The sequence below is a fragment of the Grampus griseus genome (genome assembly GCF_964374135.1).
Source record: "Grampus griseus genome assembly, chromosome: 15".
Taxonomy (NCBI): domain Eukaryota; kingdom Metazoa; phylum Chordata; class Mammalia; order Artiodactyla; family Delphinidae; genus Grampus; species Grampus griseus.
Window position 1 is genome coordinate 18100948 of NC_139009.1, and position 23242 is coordinate 18124189.

At 39.3% G+C, this 23242-nt stretch overlaps 1 protein-coding gene across 2 annotated transcripts; it reads right to left on the minus strand.

Annotated features, from left to right (window-relative positions):
- Nucleotides 1-5271: 5271 nt before the first annotated feature.
- On the minus strand, nucleotides 5272-22903 carry WDCP (WD repeat and coiled coil containing). Of its 2 annotated transcripts, none has more exons than XM_082671783.1 (5): nucleotides 22825-22903; nucleotides 13722-15534; nucleotides 8845-8962; nucleotides 6958-7044; nucleotides 5272-5578 (listed from the first exon to the last, which is right to left on the minus strand). In XM_082671783.1, exons 2-5 carry the CDS (start codon nucleotides 15513-15515, stop codon nucleotides 5529-5531), a joined length of 2049 nt encoding a protein of 682 aa, XP_082527909.1. In that variant the 5' UTR covers nucleotides 15516-15534; nucleotides 22825-22903; the 3' UTR covers nucleotides 5272-5528. The 2 variants fall into 2 exon arrangements, with proteins under 2 accessions (XP_082527909.1, XP_082527908.1); XM_082671782.1 differs by having other exon boundaries at nucleotides 22872-22902.
- Between the last annotated feature and the right edge of the window lie 339 nt (nucleotides 22904-23242).

Consider the following 23242-nt stretch of genomic DNA (forward strand, 5'->3'; position numbering starts at 1 on the left):
TCAGGGAGGCCTTTCCTGCTTCCCCACAATCGCCTGCTCCACCCCGTCTCTACGCTCCACCCACTTTGCTTGTGCTCAGTAGAACCCACCTCCACATACAACTATATAGTTCTCAACGGCTTTCTTGTTTATTGCTTGACACCCCTGTTAAAACAGAAATGTCATGAGGGCAGGGACTTTGACCGCTACCTCCTCAGTGCCCAGAAGTGAACGTTCAACAGGAATAAATGTTTGCTAACTGAACAAGTGAATGTCCATGGTGCCCTCATCCTCAAACAAACAAAAACAGCCTTTCCTGTTCCCTTCACTTTCTCCTCCTCTTCAAATAATCTGTTTACTCTCCTCCCGCCACCCCGCTCCACAGCATTGTCTCCTGTCTCCTGACCCTCACCTGCCATTTCCTCCTTTTTTTGCGTGTGATTTTTTAAAATAAATTTTTTTAAAAATCTTTATTTTTGGCTGTGTTGGGTCTTCGTTGCTGCGAAGCTTTCTCTGGTTGCGGTGCGCGGGCTTCTCATTGCGGTGGCTTCTCTTGTTGTGGAGCACGGGCTCTAGGCATGCAGGCTCAGTAGTTGGGCTCATGGGCTCTAGAGCGCAGGCTCAGTAGTTGTGGCGCACGGGCTTAGTTGCTCTGCGGCATGTGGGATCTTCCTGGACCAGGGCTTGAACCCGTGTCCCCTGCAATGGCAGGCGGATTCTTTTTTTTTTTTTTTTTTTGTGGTACATGGGCCTCTCACTGTTGTGGCCTCTCCCGTTGCGGAGCACAGGCTCCGGACGCGCAGGCTCAGCGGCCATGGCTCACGGGCCTCAGGTGGGATCTTTAGTTGAGGCATGTGAACTCTTAGTTGCAGCATGAGGGATCTAGTTCCCTGACCGGGGATCGAACCCAGGCCCCCTGCATTGGGAGCACGGAGTCTTAACCACTGGACCACCAGGGAAGTCCCTCCATTTATTTCATGAAAGAAATGTGTACACTGTTACCTACATGTTGGGACAGGTCTGATGATTAGGTGGGGTAACACTGACCAAGGAAACCTCAATCACAGGTAGCCATAATGCTGTCCGTGCTTCTTCAAAACCCTGTCCTCCTTGGCTCCCTTACCTCCCTCCCGGTTCTCCTCCACCACCTCTGACCATGCATTTTCTGACTTTTCCGTTGCTTCTTCCTTTGATGCTCTGTGGTCATCTTGGGCTTCCCAGGGCCAGTGATTTCATTCACTACCACCACCTCTACCCCACTCTATTTCCAACCCTGAGCTCTCTGCTGACCTTCAGGTCCCCAGAATCAAAGATCAGATGCCCATCTCAGTGTCTTCCAGGCAGTTAAAACATCACATGTCCAAAATGGACTCCTCACCTTCTCCCCACCTACGTTCTGTCTCCTGCATTTTCGGTGAATTTACGTCAGCATCTATCCAGTCACCAAAACCCAAAACTTGGTCTCTTCTTAGTTTCCTTTCTCTCCCATTCACTCCACCACCCCATTCCCCATATACACCGAGTACGGATTAAAGCAAGGGAAAGTGTTGCAATTTGTGGGTTCTACCATTATCAAATGGTAGAAGTTATTTGAAATTTAACAGAAAGCTGTAACACCAGATATGGATGGGTGTGGCTCATAACACACACAGCAAACTGATGTAGCTGATCGTTAGGTGTTTGAGATGTGTATATATGTGTATCTATATATATGTTTGTGTATCCCTATGGGACTCAGTTCAGCTGGGTACAGTTTTCTGTGTTCACCTGGTGTTTCTTAAGGACAAAACTGGTACACAAGCAACAGGAAATTCAAGTTATGCTCTAATAGTTCCCTAATATAACAATTGTGTTGGAACAAATTTGTTTTCAAAACAAACATTGTAACAGAATTGAGTGTATATGTGTCTGGGTGTAAATATACAGAAATCCTAAATGGTCCCATAAATATTAAAGGAATAAAATAAGTATTTTAAAACATTCCCACAAAGAAAAGACCAGATCCAAAGTCTATCAAACATTCAATCAAGGATCATTCCTATCTTATGAAAACTTTTCCAGGGAACAGAAAAAGGCATACTCAGCAACTCATTATACCAGGCCAGAATAAGCTCGAAACCAAAACTAGACAAGCAAAAGCAAACAGAAAGGAAATCTGCAGGTTAATCTTACTTATGAACATAGAAGCAAGGATCCAAAACAAAATATTAGCAAACTGGGTCTGGCAATGTCTAAAAAATAAATACATCATGAACATACTGGGTGTATTCCAACAATGCAAAGTTTGTTTAATGTTAGAAAAATCCATCAAGTGATATTCACCACATTAACAGATTAAGGGAGGTAAAAATTACAGTCTCAATAGATACAGAAAGAACCATTTGATAAAAATCTAACACCCATTTATGATAAAAGTACTTAAAGACCAAGAAGAAAAGGAAATTTTTAAACATAAGAACGTGTACGGCTTCCCTGGTGGCGCAGTGGTTGAGAGTCCGCCTGCCGATGCAGGGGACACGGGTTCATGCCCCGGTCTGGGAAGATCCCACATGCCGCGGAGTGGCTGGGCCTGTGAGCCATGGCCGCTGAGCCTGCGCGTCTGGAGCCTGTGCTCCACAACAGGAGAGGCCACAACAGTGAGAGGCCCATGTACCGCAAAAAAAAAAAAAAAAAAAAAAAGGGTATCTACCAAAAACCTAGGGCTAACATCACTTTTAAGGATGAAACAGTTCCTTTAAAATCAGGAATAAGGAAAGGATGCCCACTATCCACAAAATTTTCATTATCTGTGAATGATATGATTGCCTACATAGAAAACCCAAAGAATCTACAGATAAATTATTAGAATTAATAAGACAGTATAGCAAGGTAGTTGGATATAAAATTAACAAAAAAGAATTGCACTTTATATGCAACACTTATATAATTTTTTAAAAATACCATTCACAGGGCTTCCCTGGTGGCGCAGTGGTTGAGAGTCCGCCTGCCGATGCAGGGGACGCGGGTTCGTGCCCCGGTCCGGGAAGATCCCACATGCCGCGGAGCGGCTGGGCCCGTGAGCCATGGCCGCTGAGCCTGCGCGTCCGGAGCCTGTGCTCCATGACGGGAGAGGCCACAACAGTGAGAGGCCCGCGTACCGCAAAAAAAAAAAAAAAAAATCATTCACAGTAGCAACAAAAAATATCAAGTACCTAAGAATAAATGAATAAAATGTGGAAAAACTTCTGCTTCTGGCCATGATGGAGCGGTAGAGACCAGATCTCACATCTTGGCTGGTTTGTTAAAAAACAAACAAACAACAAAAAGAACTGGACAGAATATATGAAACAACAGTTTTCAAGGCAGTGGCATCAGGCAACAAAGGAGGAATCTCTAAGAGAAGGGAAACAAATGAAGTGAAATTTACAACTGCCCCAGTTTACTGCCTTGAGAATTTCCAGATGACAGTGAAGAGAACCAATTTAGAGCCCAGAGGGCTCCCTGAGTTGAGAAGACCGGCTGGAAGAGACCAAAGTGGCTAGAGTTTGCAGGACAGAATAGTGGAGGAGTGAGCTACTCCTCAAGAGAAAACTCGGGAGATCTACAGAAGGTCCTACTCAAGTACCCAACAGAATGTTGATTAAAGAAATAAATGTGAAAGACAAAACTTTCATAAAAGGAAAGATAAATGTGACTTCATTACATTGTAAATCGTTTACTTCAATAAAAAAAAGTGACTTCATTAAAATTAATTATGTTTGTTCAATAAAACACACCATCAAGGAAGAGAAAAGACAAGTCACAAACTGGGTGAAGATATTAGCCACATACTAAACAACATCTAGAATATATAAAGAATCCCTACAACTTGGTAACATAATATTGTAAATCAACCATACTTCAATTTAAAAAAAGAAGAGAATCCTTACAACTTGACAAGAAAAAGACAACCCAATAGAAATTTGGGCAAAAGACAAGAACAGGCATTTTGCAAAAGAGAAAACTGGAATGGCCAATAAACACATGAAAGATGCTCAATTTCACTGTTGGTCCAGAAGTAAAAATCAGGTTAAAGGAGAAACCATTTATAACTATTGGAGGGTCATAAATTAAGAACCCTTGAGCCTTAGAGCAATAGGAGCTGTTGGGAATGAAGACTGATGTAATCACCTTGGAAAATAACTTGAATTTACATACACCCTGTGCTCCAGCAATTCCACGTGTAGATAAAAGGCCCTAGAGGGACTTTTCAAACACCTGCATCAGGAGACATTTAATAAGAATATTCAAAGCAATATTGTTTATAATCACAAAAATAGAACCAGGGAACAATCCAAATGTGCACAGCAAGAAAACGGATAAATTGTGGTAACTTAAAACAATGAAAGCAATAGAACATACACATAACAAGTATGAACCTTAGAAACAATACTGAGTGAAAAAAAAGCAGGTTGCAGAAGAGTACATACAATAAAATACCATTGTATAAAGCTCAAAAACATTACATTATCTAGGCCAATGTGTATATGTGATCATGGTGAAACTCCTTTTTAAAAAGAAAGAGGGAATTCCCTGGTGGTTTAATGGTTAGGACTTGGCGCTTTCACTGAGGTGACCTGGGTTCAATCCGTGGTCAGGGAACTAAGATCCCGCAAGCTGCACGGCGGGGCCAAAATAAAATAAAATAAAATTAAGAATAAAAAATTAAAAAAAAAGAAATGAAGAAATGATAATTTACAACAATCTAGAGATCAGTCACCTCTCGGGTGGAGTCACCTCTATGGAGAAGGATCCAGGAGGGATACACAGGGAGTTCGAATGGTTCCTAGTAACGTTCTGGTTCTTAAATTAGGTCGTAGGTGGTTCACTTTATTATTAAGCCTTCCTACACCTTACATCTATTGCATTTATCAAATAATACCGTACAAGATTTTTTAAAATGTGGGCCCAAAATAGAATTTATAAATAATGTCTTTATGCAAAATATTCTCAATGTAACATTAAACAATAATTTAAAGAATTTAGCTCTTCTCTCCCTGTTTCCCTCTCTCCCCAAACCAACAAATACTGGATTATCTTCTATGATTCCAATGATTATAAATAGTAAAGGCCAAGGAAACATCTTATGTTTGAGAGTTGTCACGGAATCAGATTTGCCGGAAAGAAAAAATTTATGTTCTCGACTGTCCACCAGAAGAAATACAAAGACAACATACACATGTGTAAAATCAAGAACATTCCTTTATACCAGCAACAATCACAAAGCAAACACCATCAAAACATTCACAAAAGCCACAACAACCATTAGTGATTTTATTGAAGACTCATTCACAGGATTCTGACCAGCGAAATGAGTATAACATACACCTTGAGTGCGGGACCTACACTGATCTTACTACGGGGTACCCCAGACCCCCTCTTGAGGCTTCACAGTTCTGTGCTTTCACCCCACCTGGACACTTTCTTTAAAAATGGAAGCAGGCCTCAGACTGTCCTCAGCCAATGCTCTCAGGCGACTGGTTCCAGGGGCTCCACTTCATTATCCCAGCAGCTCCTCTAACGCATTTCAATCACAAAGTGGGCCCTCGCTTCTTCCCTATCCCAGCTCCACCTTCATAAACTGTAACAGACCAACAGGAGTCCTCAAGGGTACAAAATATTTCTTTCCAGATGATTTTAAAAGAAAGGGTGAAAAAGACGCACTTGAGCTCTTATGCATCTGAGCTCCTATGGCTGAAACAATTTATCTGCAGATGTGCTCTGACCAGCTACACACTGATCCGTTCGTTATGCTGCAGTGACTGAAGCTTATGACTGTCTGAAGGCAGTGAGAAAAGGTGAATCTATCTGAAGCTGGAATCAGGGCTCTTTCCACTATGCTAAGCTGGTGCTTTAGCCCATAATTATAATAAACTATCTCAGATTCAGTGAAACCTCCAACTTTTTGAAATATTTTCTCTCGCAGATTCTATGCTGGTCTCTAAGACTTGAATCCGGGAGGTGAGGGGAAGAAAAATATCAAAATTAAAGTGACAATTTAAGGGAGTTGATTACTGGGGAAAAAATAGGACATTTTTATGATCCCAACAATGGGGGGTGGGTAACCTATCAGGGAGAAAATCATGAGTGGCAACAGCACAAATCATGCTGTAGGCCTCACCTACGCTTAGCATTATACTAGTAACATCAGGACACACTGAAATGGGGTCCAGAGGGAGTCAAAGCACTTGAAATTTCATTTGAAATTTGCCCAGGGACAGTTTTTAGGAGTACCTGGAACTATGTCAGCCAGAATTTTCTAGGGAAGTGAGAGGGTTAGGTTTATATCCTGGGAGGTCCAGCCAACATGAGAACTACTTTCGGTTCTAGGTAGCCCTGGGAGCAGAAGTCAATCGATTTTTTGTCTTCCTTTGAGCTCTGCTGATTCCTGCTCGTTTGGCGTAAAAAGATAGGCTGCAGCAGATGTTCTCCAGCACTCCTCACACTCAACTTTAAGCCAAGAAAAAGATTTATAACAATGCTGAGGTACCTTTTAAGTGCTTCTAAGGGCTTTAACACTGTTTTGGGTAAGGGACAAAAAAACCTCAGAGAAACCATAAAACACAATCCACATGGCACCATAAAATCGCTTTGCACCGGGAATTCTGCCCTTAGACAAAACCACACAGTAATGAATACATAAATAACCACTTTCTGAGCCATCTACCAAAGACTGGGCTCTGCTGAGAGTAGGCAATGTCAGCCTGCGGGGAGAGGTGGCCGAGCTAGCCATGGCAAGTTCTTCACCTCCCAGCGACAGTACAAATCCTAGCTGGGGAGCGTCAGAAAACAGATCTTGCTTGTAAAAACCTCATCTGAAAGGCTGTGCAGCAAATATTCTACAAACAAGTATCAGACTATACTGCCAAAATGGTTAAAACAGCCGGTGGCATCTACGCTTTGGGCAGTATGTCTCTAAAAGACTTCAAGAGACAGGGCCCCTAAAGTCATTTGACCTACCATCTCTTATGACTATTTCCTGTGTGGCTGTGAAAGTTAAGGGGATGAAGCCTTCGCTATCAGCACAGAGAAGGATCCAGTGGGAGTCTGCAAAGTAAAATAAACACATAGGCAATTTAGAATATCCTGTCTTATTCTATAAAGAAAATATGACAAATACGACTTTTTTGAGGAAAAGAATGTAGTAGTTGATGAACCTGACCATCACAAGACATTACAGAGAATGGGGAGATGGAGGGACCCAGTATAGACTTAAGGTCAGGTTACATGGCAGCAAGGGGATGTTGATGACAGGCATAGCTAAGGAACATGTATTTTCACCCAGGTTAGGCATTAATCACTCAGTGCTATGCATTTGAGCTTGTGTGTGCATGTGTGCCCACAGGTGTTAGGGGTGTATGGTGTTCCTAACTTATATATCAATACATGCTGTTAAGCAGTTTCTCCAGAAACTATGTGAAGTTGGGAACAGCTACTCTTTGGAGGAAACTTCTATATTCTTGAGATCCATACCAGCCTCTAGACACCCAAGGAGGCTGAGCTGACTAGAGGTAGACTAGAATGGCCCAGATAATCCTAAATAGTTCGTTCTGGGGTAACCTACGGCCACTAGCATAATACATACCTGGACTTTCTCTGGTTCTTTCGAGTCTACTGTGTCTCACCTGTTGACCCTGTAATTTCACTTCTAAAAATCTACACTTTCCAAAAACATGTAAAATATGCAGAGAGGTTTTTATTACGGTTATTTATGATAATGAAAAATTGGAAACCACCTAAATGTCAAAGAAAACATGGCCAAGTAAAATATGGTATTAAAAGAGTAAATCCTCATCACAAGGAAAAAAAGTTTTTTCTATCTATATGAGATGATGGATGTTCAATAACTTACGGTGATAATCATTTCATGATGCATTTAAGTCAAATCATTATGTTGTACACTTTAAATTTATACAGTGCTATATGTCAATTATATCTCAATAAAACTGGAAGGAGAAATATATATGGTACACCCAGGATAGACTATTAACCCAGTAAAAATAACTGTTATGAAGTCATATCATAAATTCATGTGTCAAAACAGAAAAATGCTGATGCTACAATGTTAAGGGGGAAAAGATGAAACAAAGTTCTATGTTCAGTGTAGTGGGTGTCCTGAAGACTCAGGCATAAGAAAACCGCCATGTTCTCCATTGGATGGAATACAGGCATGACTCAGTCCCTTGCCACCTAGGAGTACCCTTCATGTCCACAAGTCTGCTGCATATTAAAATGACAATTCCTTTAAGAAATATTCTGTGGGAGTTCCCTGGTGGCCTAGTGGCTAGAATTCTGAGCTTTCACTGCCATGGCCAGGGTTCAGTCCCTGGTCGGGGAACTGAGATCCTACAAGCTGCATAGCCAAAAATAAAAAAGAAAACAACAAGGTCTACTGTATAGCACAGAGAACTATATTCAGTGTCCTGTGATAAACCATAGTGGAAAAGAATATTTTTAAAAAAATGTATACATAAAACTCCCACCCACACACACAAAAGAAATATTCTGCAATGCTATGATCTTTATGTTTTAGTGCAACAAGTATATATGAGGTTTTTATGTTATTTCCTTGCAGCTGTTATATATTGCTTCATAACTCTATTTGTTTTTTTCATGTGTACATTTAGGTTTTCCAGCTAGGTTGTAAGTTCCTTAAGGGTAGAACCCATATTTTCCATGTATTTTGGCACCTATAATAGGCCTGGGCATACAATAGGCAATTAATGATACTTTTTAACTATCTAATGAATCACTGAATGGTTGGTACACTTCATTTTCATCACCAGTGAAAGTTACTTAATAGAGGGAGGGGGTGTCAGGTAGAGTCAATTTCTGAATTTTACCTACCATGTAGCATTTCAATAAGAGAGAGGCCAAAAGTCTGCTGGACTGTACTGAGTCTTAGCTTGCCGTTGCAGAGAAGCACGGCTCTTTTTTCTACAACAGGACCTAAAAAATAAGATTTCTTCAAATATAAAAATAAAAGTTGTTAAACTGATTGCAGAAGCAATGGAGTTAACATTTCCTAAGAATAGAATGTGTATTTTTAAAAATTCCTATCTATTACCGCTATCAACTAAACTTCAGTTTTAAAAATAAGGAGCTTTTTGCTGCATCATTTAACACAACTAAAGAATCAGACAAAACACAACCCCTAATTTCCTTTTGCTCTGTTCTTCCCCAGGGTTATGTCCTTATTGCTAGGAACTGGCTTTCCTAGGACGTGACTAATAACACTATAGGATGATGGATGGCAGCCTGAGAGATAAAATCTGATGGTGAGGAACAACTGCTTGGCTGTTGTAGAAACAGGTATACCTTGGAGATACCGCAGGTGTGGTTCCAGACCACTGCAATAAAGCTAGTATCACAATAAAGTGAGCCACATGAAAGTTTTTGGTTTTCTAATGCATATTCTATAGTCCATTTAAGTGTGCAGATGCATATGTCTAATAAAATAATGTACATACCTTAACTTAAAAATGCTTTATTGCTAAAAAATGCTATCATCTGACAATGTAGCGTTGCCACAAACCTTCAATCTGTAAAAAACACAATCTCTCTGAAGTGCAATAAAACTAGGTATGCCTGTATAACTAAGAAGTTTTACGTTTTCTTTATTGGGGAAAAAAATGCCAAGAAAGACTGCCCTAAGTCGTGGAGTAGCAGAGGATTTGCATAAGTAAAATAAACAAACTGTGGTAAAAATTCACTTAGCTTAGAAAAAGTACAAATAACAGTGATTTTTAAATTTTAAAAAGTTATATTAAAAATTAATGCATCTTTGAAAATGTTTGCAACTATCCATACAGAAAGAAAATATAGAACAATTATAGCTCTATTTTAAGACACATTGAGTCCAAAGGTATATTCATAGAACATAGAATAAAAAATGTAACTTCTAATTCTATATTATGAGACAATATCTTCATGTAAGCATTTCTTAAAGTTTTATAAGTTATGTGTCTAACTTATTTTCTTGTTAAAGTTATCACTACTCATTTTCTGACTACTAAGAAAAATAATTTCAACGATAAATGGTAAACTGTACTCCATTTTTGATACGATGAACAGCTCAAAAGATGTATGTCTACTATGTAATAACATTTTAAAAGATAGCACATGAATAAACTGTAAGGGCCATAAGCAACTAATTATTCATCTTAACTCTTATGAAATGTCGCTTCTGATATTATAGGGGGAAAAACTCTTCATTGCTTTTATTTTGTTTTTCTTTTACTTTTCTCATTAAAAAAGGTATATATGCTCAACATAAAGAAAACAGAAATTTAAAATGCAGAAAGTAAAGTCCCCAAAATTCTACCTCCAGAAGTACTTACTGATAACAGCTTGGCTGAACTAGCTCATTATAAACTGAGAAAAGGAAGAATTGAAAGGCAAAAAACACATTTCTTTTTACTTAAAAAAAATGCATTTACAAATATAAATATTTGTAAAAAAGTATATATTGTTTGATAAAATAATCTATTTAGGGACTTCCCTGGTGGCGCAGTAGTTAAGAATCCACCTGCCAATGCAGGCGACACGGGCTTGAGCCCTGGTCCGAGAAGATCCCACATGCCACGGAGCAACTAAGCCCGTGCACCACAACTACTGAGCTCGCATGCCACAACTACTGAAGCCTGTGCACCTAGAGCCTGTGCTCTGCAACGAGAAGCCGCCGCAATGAGAAGCCCGAGCACCGCAACAAAGAGTAGCCCCTGCTCGCCGCAACAAGAGAAAGCCTGTGCGCAGTAATGAAGACCCAACGCAGCCAAAAATAAATAAATAAATAATCTATTTAAAGAAAAATAAAATCAAACAATTAGACATTATACCTTTTAGATCGACAAAGGTTTTAGTAAATGCATAGAAAAAAATGGAATAAATACTTCCATTACTAACTATACCTGTGGTTTTCTCTACGGGTTTGGTTATGAAGAATTTTTACTTTCAACATTAAATATTCTTGGGAATTCCCTGTGGTCCAGTGATTAGGACTCTGCGCTTTCACTGCTGAAAGCCCAGGTTCGATCCCTGGTTGGGGAACTAAGATCCCACAAGCCACACAGGATGGCCAAAAAACCCAATAAACAAACATTAAATATGCTTATGCTTACATTAAATATGCTTATATTAAAAAACCAATAAACATTAAATATACTTAAATATGCTTATATTGGTTAAATTTTTTCTTCAATGAGCATACATTACTTTTGTAATTAGGAAAAAAAAATACTGTGTATCTGTTAAAAAAATTTAAAAAGCTCTGTGTGCTGACAGAGTTCTTGAGACTATGAAACTAAATGGAAAAAGATGAAGAACATTGTATCTAGTACCTTACCTTTTGTGTAACAAAAGGAAAAATAAAAATAAATAGTAAGATCTGCTAATATCTGAATAAAGTAATAAAAATAAAAATGGTTACCTATATGAGCTGAAGGGAACAAGCTGAACAAGATGGGGTGAAACTAAGACTTCTCAGTATATACCTTTCTATTGCAAGAATGTTTTGTTTTTTAAAGCAAGTAAATGAATTGCCTATTCAAAAAGAGAAATAAAAAGGGAAAAAAGAAAAAATATTTGAAAAGTCATGGAAGGAAAAAAAAATCCAAACTAGATTTCACACTTATAAAGTACTATAATTTTTAAAAATAAAAAATCTGTTTATTAAAAATACACTGAAAACTTCATGTAGTTAATAAAGCCATTTAAATATTTTGGCTGAAGACAATGTGGGAAAAATCCTCTTCAAAAATCTAGGATTGGGATGTTAAATGTTTATAAATATTTGTTTCAATTAGCTTTGGTACGTAATATAACTAAGATCACTAATGTGCTTGTGAAATTAATTAAAAAAATTTTTTATATCAGTGACTTAACTGATTTTTAACTGATTTATTTGTGATTTAACCGGTTTGGGGGACAATTTAGGAATTTGAATAAGAAGTAGGTATTAGATGATATTAAGTAATTATTGTTAATGTTATCAAGTATGGTAATGGTACAGTGATAATTAAAGAAAATGTGCTTACACTTTAGAACAACATCCCAAAATACTTATGGGTGAAACACCATGATGCCTCTACTTAGAAAAATATTTTAGGAAACAAAAAAAAGAAGCAATTATGGTAAAATGTTAACAACCATTAAATCCAGGTGATAGATATAGATAGGGTTTCATTAGGTATTCTTTCTATATGTTTACAATTTTTTCGTAATTAAAAATATATTTTATGTGTTTGAAATTTTTTATACTAAAAAAATTTTAGGGCTTCCCTGGTGGCGCAGTGGTTGAGAGTCCGCCTGCCGATGCAGGGGACACGGGTTTGTGCCCCGATCCGGGAAGATCCCACATGCCGCGGAGTGGCTAGGCCCATGAGCCATGGCCGCTGAGCCTGTGCATCCGGAGCCTGTGCTCTGCAACGGGAGAGGCCACAGCAGTGAGAGGCCCGTATACCGCAAAAAAAAAAAAAAATAATGTAAAAACAATATAGTAAAATAATTCAAGAAAATCTAGACTATTACATATATATCAATTTCTATAATATAAAAAAAGCTCTTTTAAACTGATAATAGGAAAAAATGAGCAAAACGCAATTCACATTCAGTTGGCCAAAAAACATGACAACATACTCAAATTCACTAATAGTAAAGGAAATACAAATTAATAAAAGTGAAATACCACTTTGCACTCATCAGATTGGTAAGGAAGTGAGGAAAAGGACAGTCTCATTGGTCGCTGATGGACATGTGATGATGCACTGTTTAGTAAAAAATCTTTGAAAGGCAATCTGTCCACTCTATATATATGTGTCCACTCTATATATATGTGTGTATATATATACTCTTCAAACTTGCACTTCCACTTCTGGGAACCAAGCCAACAGAAATAAAAGTATGAATACAAATAGATACATATGAGAATACTATTGCAGCACCATTTGGAGTGCCTAAGAACTGAACACAAAGTGAATGTCCATCAGCAAGGGAAAGGCTGAATAAACAAGCACACTCCCAACATGAAGTAAAGAATGCACCATACGACCCCATTTTTGTAAAACAATGACAAAGTCACCACCAACACCCCCCGCACCTATATACCTACGTATACAAAGACCTGTGTAAGATTATATGAGCGTGAAGTAAAATATGAAAGGATCCACATTAAGCTGCTAGTTAAAGTGGGTTACAGGGAGGAGGAGCAGGGCCAAGTGTGACGGGAAAGGATAGTGTTCATGATAAAAACAGATATAGTATGATCCCACTATATAATATTTTATGTTTGCGTATACAGGCATAAACAGATGCATTAAAAAATTTTAATGACTATAACCTCTCTTAACAGCATATTATAAGATGCTGTTATAATCTTATGCTGTTATGCTATTATAAGCTCTCTTATAAATAGAAGAGTGTCTGCGATTGCATAAGGAAAAGGTTTTCGCAATGAAACAGCATGAATTAAAATTTTTTTCTAAACATAGCGTGCCACAATGAGTGCAATCATTCATGTTTTCACACCATGCACATGATAAAATCACGGTGTATACTGGTATGTGTGCCCATCCAACCAACCTGGAAAGGTATAACAACTTGCCTGAATATAACATGTCCAGATCAGTGAAGTTCAACTAGAATACTATACTTCCTCATCAATAAATTTCTCTTGCAGTACCTACTGGCTGCAGGAGCCAGTGGTAGCTCCTCAAAGGAGAAGTTACCTGGCAAGTGATGTGAACGTAAGGCACATTCTGAGAGAGTGGATACACTGGAGAGGATTTCTTTCCATTATGTAGAAAGTCTGTGAGTTCAGAAAGACGCTGCTGCACTTCAATCAGGTTCCTAGATAAAATTTCCAGTATCTTAGATAGCTGATAATTTTCATTTTCCACTTGTAAGTTAGGAGGTCCCGCGGTACTGTTGTGGTCTGGTGTGCCGCTGGGTCCAGGCAGTGTTACCGACTGGTTAACAGGCCCGGCATCTAGAGTTTCTAGGGCTGTGGAGCCATCACAGATACTGGATGGAGGACTTCTGATTTCTTGAATAAGTGTTCTTCCAGGCCTTCCACTTTGACTGCTGCTATTAGCTGTTAACAAGATCCCTCCGTTTTGGTGACAAAAATCTGGGGAAAGACTTTCAATTAGCTTTTTTCTATTTGCTTTATTTAACAGAGTACTGAAAGCAGAGTGACCACTCTGGTTTTCACTCGGTGTCACTGGAGAGCCTTCTTCCAACATAACTTCTCTAACAATCAAACGAATCATATACTGATCAGACTTTGAAGAAAGAAGAAATGCCGAATCAGTGGATTTCTGTTTTCCTATCAAAATTAACAATAATTTATCTGTCAAGAAACATATGCCTTTTGGTCTTTCATTACTCTCTAACTGAATTTGCTGGATGTTTGGCATAAATGATGGAACGACAGAATAGATAAAAATTATATTACACGTATTGGAAGCCACTGCGACTACCTGTGCTTTAAGATTAAACGCCATTAGATCAGGAACCAGAATGCCCGGGATGGTGACTTTTCTGTTCTGGGTAACCTCCTTCTCAAAGGTCAAGAGGACCAAGTGTGAAGAATCCAGGCCAGTTCCTGTCAAGTAGTCCTTTTTTCTTAGACAAATAAGAGAACTAGCCTCAGATTTAGATCCATCAAAGTGTATATGAGTTAGATCCAGAGGATCAGGAAAGGATGAAGAAAAGGGAGAAACTGGTGTTTCAGAATTTGTTTCAGAGGAAACTTCGTCAATAACTGGTAAAGTATACAGACAAGTGCCTTCACTACTAGGGGGAACATCAAAGGTTCCAGATGCATTTAAGCCACAAATCTTATCTAGTGGAAGCTCAGTGGCTATAGCGACCTGTGAGCCCACAGTGGCTCCGATTGAGCGCACGTAGCTGGCCACATCAAACACTGGGCAGAAGGAGCACCTGTGAAGAGTCTTCTGAGCACTGTCCCAAATATAAGAATGCACGCTACTGCCTACTGCCACCACCAGCCTCTGGCCATCCGGGGTCCAACATGCACAGTGAATGAGGCCTTGGGTGCTGATGTCCACTTTGACCTGGGAACTGTCCCAGTGAACATTATGGAAAACGGAGACATCCTGTGCAGTCAACACAGTCAGGACAGCACTTTTTGGGTGCCACACACAGCCCTGGGGAAGGACAGGGAGTGACTGTCTAATCTCACAGGTCTGAGACATCAGCCATTTGCTTGTCTCCGTAGTGCTAGGACACAGCTGCCACACAATGACATGCTCCTTGTGCTGGACAGCGAGCAGAGCAGGTGTGTCAGCTGTACCAGGTGGGGCCCAGGACACCCGATACACATGTTCAAATTGTCCAATGACCGCTGAGTCCCCAAACTTGGCCTCTCCACCGTGAAGGTGTAAATCGGTCAGGACTACCTGATTCCCATCAGTCCAGGCAAGGCCGTGAATTGGGTGTATTGCTTGATACAACGCATTCAGTCCAGTCCTGAGAAGTTTTCCTCTTCCCAACTCCATCCTTTCTGATAAAGGTTATCTGAAATAATTAGGAAGTTATACCATAAGAATATAGTCAGACAAATTCAGGATGTAGTACATTCTACAAGACAACTGGCTTAGCCCTTTCACAGGTCATTATTGTGAGAGGATAAAAGGATGGGAGGAATTTGACAGATTAAAAGACTGCCTGGCAGTGCTGAGAAATTATTTTTCCTGCAAAATAAGGTCAAACTTTTGAAACCTAATGAATAAAATGTTTTAGTAAAATTTTAATAATGGGGATGAAATTTCAGATTTTGTTATTGTTCCACAGGTTCATTCTATGACTGCCTCTGTGGAATACTGGTTTGTTTGTTAATTTTTTAAAATTCATTTTATTTATTTAGGCTGCATTGGGTCTTTGTTGCTGCGCTGTGGCGAGCGGGGGCCGCCCCTCATTGCAGTGCACAGGCTTCTTCTCATTGCAGTGGCTTCTCTTGCTGTGGAGCACGGGCTCTAGGTGCATGGGCTTCAGTAGTTGTGGCATGTGGGCTCAGTAGTTGTGGCTTGCGGGCTCTAGAGCACAGGTTCAGTAGTTGTGGCACATGCGCTTAGCTGCTCCGTGGCATGTGGGATCTTCCCGGACGAGGGATCGAACCTGTGTCCCCTGCATCGGCAGGTGGATTCTCAACCACTGTGCCACAAGGGAAGCCATACTGGTTTTTAACAGTTGGTGATTTATGCAGCCAAATGTATATTTGGGGCACCTCTAGTTCAAACTTCCTTGATCACAGAACTGGGATACTAAAAATCAGCAATACAGGCAAAATAGTAACGCTTATGGTAGCAGTTTCTGGTTCAAAATTCTGAGCCACTCATAGGAAATCAGGTAAACAAAAAAGGCTTACTAACCCTGTGTCTCCGTAAGTTACTGTAATCACAGTTTTTTACTGTAGCCTCACTATGATACTATGATGAATTAGAAAGAGCCAATAAAATATGCAAGATGCACATAAGGCCAGAAATGAGTCAACTCATCATGGAGTTGATCAATACTATAGATGGCTGCCTCTAGTCCTTCTGTAAACAGAGTATGTAACAATTACATATATAATAAGATCATAAGTGTGCATAAAGATTAAAATCTTGTAAAGTTAAATGTCAAAACCTAATTACAAAATGCATCATGTTATTTGAAAGCGTAATAATTTTTATTACAATTAAGGATCCAAGATATTTTAAAAGACCCTCATTTTTAAGGCTTTCAAATAACTTTATTTCATGTATATTTTTCTTTTAGATTGCTTACATCTGACTCTTGTCAGTATGCTTTATTTCATTTCCTTCCTAACACTGAAGGAAAAGCAAAAGGCAACACTTAAACTCCCTTTTGTCACCAGTTTAAAATATGGTAGAGCCTTACTAACTTCCATCAATTTCGATGGTAAAATTTTGGGGTTAGCCTTTCTGTGAAATGTGAGACATGTCAAAACTGAGGAAATCAGGATGACATTGTTATTGAATATGAAAAAACAGACCATATTCTATAAACACACCCAGATACTACCTGAATTTGCTGGGCAAATTAGAAGGAAAGGAAGGGAATAAACATGTCCCGTATGTGCCACACATGGTGCTGGTCACCTAGAATCCAATACAACCCTTGTAACGGTCCTGTGAGGGTAGTACTGTTATTCTTAGGTGAGAGACAACAGATCTGAAGCTCTAAAAAGTTAAGAAACTTGCTCTTCATATAACAAAACACCTTCCAGATAGATTAAAGATCCAAATGTGCAAAACAAAAATTAAGAGATTTAAAAGAAAGACTTTTTACACTACTATAGAAATACTCAAACATGTATATGTATGTGTATAAGGATTTACTATAGCATTTTTTGTAACAGAAAAACCTAAATGTACATCAACATAGAAATAAATAAAAAAATAAGGAAGCTCCATGGGTAGTGATATGGAAAAATCCCTCCCCAAAAAAAGCAGTGAAATTCACAAGATAACATGTTTAGTAAGCTACTATTTATGAAAAAGAAATCCACCTCTATATGTCCATATACATGTGTTTGTATATATTTACATAAAGATGCAGAAAAAGATCAGAAATAACACATACCAAACTGTTCACAGTACATACTGAGATGGAGTGAGGTGACAGAAGAGAGAAGGTGGGACCCTCTTTACTTATTTCTGTATTTTTTGGAAAGACTGTTTTTATAATAAGTATATATTCAAATAGCCCTTTTCTAATTGAAAAAACAAACTAAAGATTCAAATGTACAAAATACTTAATTTACAAAAAGTTCTTGGGACTTCCCTGGTGGCAAAGTGGTTAAGAATCTGCCTGCCAATACAGGGGCCATGGGTTCGAGCCCTGGTCCGGGAAGATCCCACACGCTGGGGAGCAACTAAGCCTGTGCCTCACAACTACTAAGCCTGTGCTCTAGAGCCCGCGAGCCACAATTACTGAGACCACATGCCACAACTACTGAAGCTTGCATGCCTAGAGCCTGTGCTCTGCAACAAGAGAAGTCACCACAATGAGATGCCCACGCACAGCAACAAAGAGTAGCCCTTACTCGCTGCAATTAGGGAAAGCCCCTGCACAGCAATGAAGACCCAACGCAGCCAAAAATAAATAAATAAATAAGTAAAAAGTTCTTTTAAGCCAGTTAAAACGACAAAATTTTGCAAAAAAAAAAAACGACAAAATTTTAAGTGGCCAAAGAATATCAACAGGCAATTTACAAAACAATTATGATGATCAATAAACATATTCTAAATGATGTTTAATCTTATTAGTTATCAAAGAATTGTCTAAACTTGCAGTGTCCATTTCTTCACCACTCATTCTCTTCTTAACCCACCCCAAATTGACTCCATTCCCAACTCTTCTCCAAAACAACTCTCACCAACCCACCAGTGCTATCCACGTCACTGAATCCGATGGACATTTTTCAACCTTGTTTTATTGTACTTAGTAAATGTCAAAGACAGAACTTGAGAAGCTGCCTTCAGACCCTAAATCCAAAGAAATGTATTCTTCACCAAACTGGAGGATTTGCTTTTAACTTACCTGCAATTTTTTTCTCATTCCTCTTTGCTAGCTTCATCCCTACTCTTAGAATCTTTTACTAAGAGGGAATGGTCTGTTATACTTCTTCTTTTTTTTTTTTCTGTTATGCTTCTTACACATGAGGTCAGGTTAAGTGGTTCTACAGTGGTTTGCTAAATGGAAAAATATGTCTTCTGACATTACTAATGAAGAAAACTGCCATCTCAAACCCGCTGGTCTTGTATAAGATAATATATGCTTTTCCCTAATACCTACTTATGCACTTTAAAAAAAAAGACTTTTATTGATAAATAATGCATGATACATTTTCCTGGAAGAGAAAATTCCTAACGGGCCAGTTACATCAAAAGCAATTTATATGATATGTTTTAGGCCACCCAAGTCAGTCTAATGTCATTGAGGATGTGTATGGCTAGGGTTAGCACAGCGTAAGGATTTGTAAATAAAGGAAAAAAAACTTGACAATAAAGTTACTGAGATGTTTTAGAAGAATTAATTTTAATATTTTCATCTTTACTAACAAGAAGAAATTTGGTAAAAAACTAAAGATAGAGTTACCATATGATCCTGCAATCCCACTCCTGGGCATATATCCAAAGAAAACTCTAATTCAAAAGGATACATGCAACTCAATGTTCACTGCAGCACTATTTACAATAGTCAAGATGTGGAAGCAACGTAAATGCCCGACAGATGAATGGATAAAGGTGTGGTACATATATACAATGGAGTATTAGCCATAAAAAAGAATGAAATAATGCCTCTGCAACAATATGGATGGACCTAGAGATTATCATACTAAGTAAGGTGAGACAGAAAATGACAAATATATGATATCACTTATATGTGGAATCTAAAAAAAAAAAAGATAGAAATGAATTTATCTACAAAACAGAAATAGACCCACAGATACAGAAACTTATGGTTACCAAAGGGGAAAGGACGGGGTGTGGGGTGGGGTGTGGGGTTTAAATTAGGAGGTTGGGATTAACGTATATATACTACTATATATATTGATGTAAGATGTTATGGAAGGGATTCCCTGGTGGCGCAGTGGTTAAGAATCCACCTGCCCATGCAGGGGACACGGGTTCAACCCCTGGTCCGGGAAGGTCCCACATGCCGCGGAGCAACTGTGCCCGTGCGCCACAACTACTGAGCCTACGCTCTAGAGCCCGCGAGCCACAACTCCTGAGAACACGTGCCACAACTACTTAAGCCCGCACGCCTAGAGCCCGTGCTCCGCAACGAGAAGCCACCACAATGAGAAACCCGCGCACTGCAACGAAGAGTAGCCCCCACTCGCCACAAATAGAGAAAGCCCACACGCAGCAATGAAGAACCTACACAGCCAAGAAAAAAAAAAGATGTTATGGAAAAACCCGAACGTTTTGGCCAACCCAATAAAATAGATAACCAACAAGGACCTACTGTGTAGCACAGGGAACTATACTCTATATTCTGTAATAACCTATAAAGGAAAAGAATCTGAAAAAAATATATATATATAATATATATATATATATATATATATATATATACACTGAATCACTGTGCTCTACACCTGAAACTAACACAACATTGTAAATCAAATATACTTCAATAAAATTAAATTAAAAATAAAAATTATGAAAAATTTCCTCAAAAACCCAATGATAATTACAAAAATCTCTTCCAATCCCTTCTACTCCCATTATTAGTCAGGGTCCTGACCACCTCTTCCTTTGTAGTAGGGTAGGACGAGAAGTCCTCTTCATTTCAGTCTCTTCTTTCCCACAGAGCCTGGACTCTGTGTGTTGGGTAGAATTATCTTGAGAAAAGTCACAGCTCTGGTAATTTTGCATTTGTGCTCAAATACCTTTGATGAGTCTCCACAGTCTGTGTATATAAAAGTTCTTCCAAAATGTTTAAGGAAAGCACTGAAGGCCTTAAATTATTTTATATTGCTATACCTTTCCAACCTTATCTCCCTGATCATAAAAGCCCTGCTGAATAATTTGGAATTTAGAGGAACCAGCACACATTCATGCAACAATGTGCAGAATGGACCTGAGAAACTAGGAAGCTGACAAGTTTAATAATGGACCATGGAATAGTTTGAATGTCAGGATGAGAAAGTGAGCCAAGTTTGTAGCTACCTCAGTAGAGAAAGAGGGCCAGATTCAAGCGATATTTCTAAGGCAGATAAAATTGATATCAAGTAGGGTAAGTGGTGAGGAAGAAAGGAGAATTAAAGATAACATGCAAATTTTTAGCTTGGGAAATTGCTGAACCATTAATCAGAGATAAAGAAGACAGAGAATGCTTCAAAGGTAAGAACAGTGTGTAGTGTGTGATAAGCTTAGTGTTAGATGTGCTTCATTTAAGATGTTTATAGGGTAGCACTGCACCTCAGGCAGTCAGAGGTAAGGATTTGGGAGTCACTGTTATAGAGTTGGTAGTTAAAAGATCAGAGAACCAAGAGGACAAAGGCTGAAATGACCTTCTGGTGCTCCCCAATTATTTTGTATGCTTTAAAATATTTACAATTTGCCTGAAGCTAACTGTATACCTGTTGGTCTCTCAACCCTCAGACTATAAGATTTCTCAAATCAGGAGCCCTGGTTGTTTTAGGAAGAGAAAATCTGACTATATTAATTCAGGGGAGAGGTGGTCAGAACGAGTATCTGGTGCTCAGTCTATGGCCATTTAATTCTTCTGTTTTTAACCTTCTTTAAAGACAACTTATAGTGAGAATCAAGGGGCTCCGGTGAAATGGAGCACTTCCAGTAGGTTTAAACAGTTACATACTCCCCAACTTGTTTTTCTAAATTTATTGTGTTTTCACTATAAAATAATTCCAAGTTCTTTACACTTATTAATGTTTTTTTGTTTTATTTATTTATTTATTTGGCTGCATTGTGTATTCGTTGCTGTACACAGGCTTTCTTTAGTTGCGGCTAGCAGGGGCTACTCTTTGTTGTGATGTGCAGGCTTCTCATTGTGGTAGCTTCTCCTGTTGCGGAGCACGGGCTCTAGGCGCACGGGCTTCAGTAGTTGTGGCTTGCAGTCTCTAAAGCGCAGGCTCAGTAGTTGTGGTGCACGGGCTTAGTTGCTCCGCAGCATGTGGGATCTTCCCGGACCAGGGATCGAACCCGTGTCTCCTGCATTGGCAGGTGGATTCTTAACCACTGCGCCATCAGGGAAGCCCTTATTATTGTTTTAAATTAACATACGAGAAAAGTCAAAAGGACCTAGAGACTGTCATACTGAGTGAAGTAAGTCAGACAGAGAAAGACAAATCCCCATATGATATCGCTTATATGTTGGATCTTAAAAAATGGTACAAATGAACTTATTTACAAAACAGAAATAGAGTCACAGATGTAGAAAACAAACATGGTTACCAGGGAGGAAAGGGGGGGGGAGGGGAAGGGATAAATTGGGAGATTGGGATTGACATATACACACTACCATGTATAAAATAGATAACTAATAAGGATTTACTGTATAGCACAGGGAACTCTACTCAGTACTCTGTAATGACCTATATGGGAAAAGAATCTAAAAAAAGAGCGGATACATGTTATGTGTATAACTGATGCATTTTGCTGTACAGCAGAAACTAACACAACATTTTAAATCAAGTACACTCCAATAAAACTTTTTTAAAAAGGTCAAAAGGTAAATTCACACACAAAAAAACATTCATCCAAAGAAAATTATGACTACATCCCTCCAGATATTTTTCTATGCAGTTTGGGTTAAACTTTTTCAATCATACTGTACAATTACATATCACGATCTTTTCACTTTACATTATATATTAGGATTTCCCCATGTTATTTAAAGACTTTATAAATTATTTTTAGAAGCCACTTAATATTCACTTTTCCTTACTGTTGGGGAAGTTCCATAATTTTTCCTTACTGGTGAGATATCTGGTTAGAGCCAACTTTATCCTTTTATAAATAACGCTGGGATAAAGGTGTTTATGCATAAAGCATGTTTTTCATTTTGAATGGCTTCCTTAGGATATATTCCCAGAAGTTTCACTCGTGAGTCACAGGGAATATACTCTCTGGTTTAAACCCACCCGCTGCTCGTCCGCATCCGCCAGCCCTCGCACGCGGCCCCCCACCATTCTCTCCATCCTCTCCGCACATGTGACACTTCCTCTTCTCCCCCCTCCCCCAAAGTGCCTGTCCTTCCACCTCTCTCCCCGCCCACCTACAGCCTCCCCACAACAGCCAGGCCGGGAAGCAGTGGAGACAAAAATACCTTTGGTCTCACTGCCCCACCGAAAATCAGTCTCCCCTAGGCCCTACCTGCTCACAGACCGCGGATCCGAAGCCCTGAGGGGGGACCGGAAGCATCGGCTCCCAGGCCCCTGATAGGTGAGCGGTGGCTGGGAAGCTCGGCAATGACCCTTGCCTATTGGCTATTGCTTGTGTCCCGTTATCAGACGGTCTTTCCCATGGGCCAATAAGCTCGGGCTTTGCCGCACGGACCTCTGGGAGTTGTATTCCCCGTGAAACGCCACCGAAGGTAAGCGTGCTACAATTTCTCCCTTGAAAGGTATAGCGCCTTCCCCCACTTCTCATCGGTTCTCTTAGTCTAAGGAGTCCGGGAGCCCTGAAGTCAACACGGCTTCTTAACCTTTTTAGGGGTGCGGGGGTTGTTGGGGGAAGGAGTCGAG

Bases quoted from the DNA above. Each gene is read 5' to 3' on its own strand.
- WDCP (XM_082671783.1), bottom strand. From the start codon at position 15,515: ATGGAGTTGGGAAGAGGAAAACTTCTCAGGACTGGACTGAATGCGTTG. The intron at 8,963-13,721 runs GTAACTTCTCCT...TTATATTTGAAG, and splicing joins ACGTTCACATCACTTGCCAG to AAATCTTATTTTTTAGGTCC. The intron at 7,045-8,844 runs GTAGGTAAAATT...TTTACTTTGCAG, and splicing joins TCTTATTGAAATGCTACATG to ACTCCCACTGGATCCTTCTC.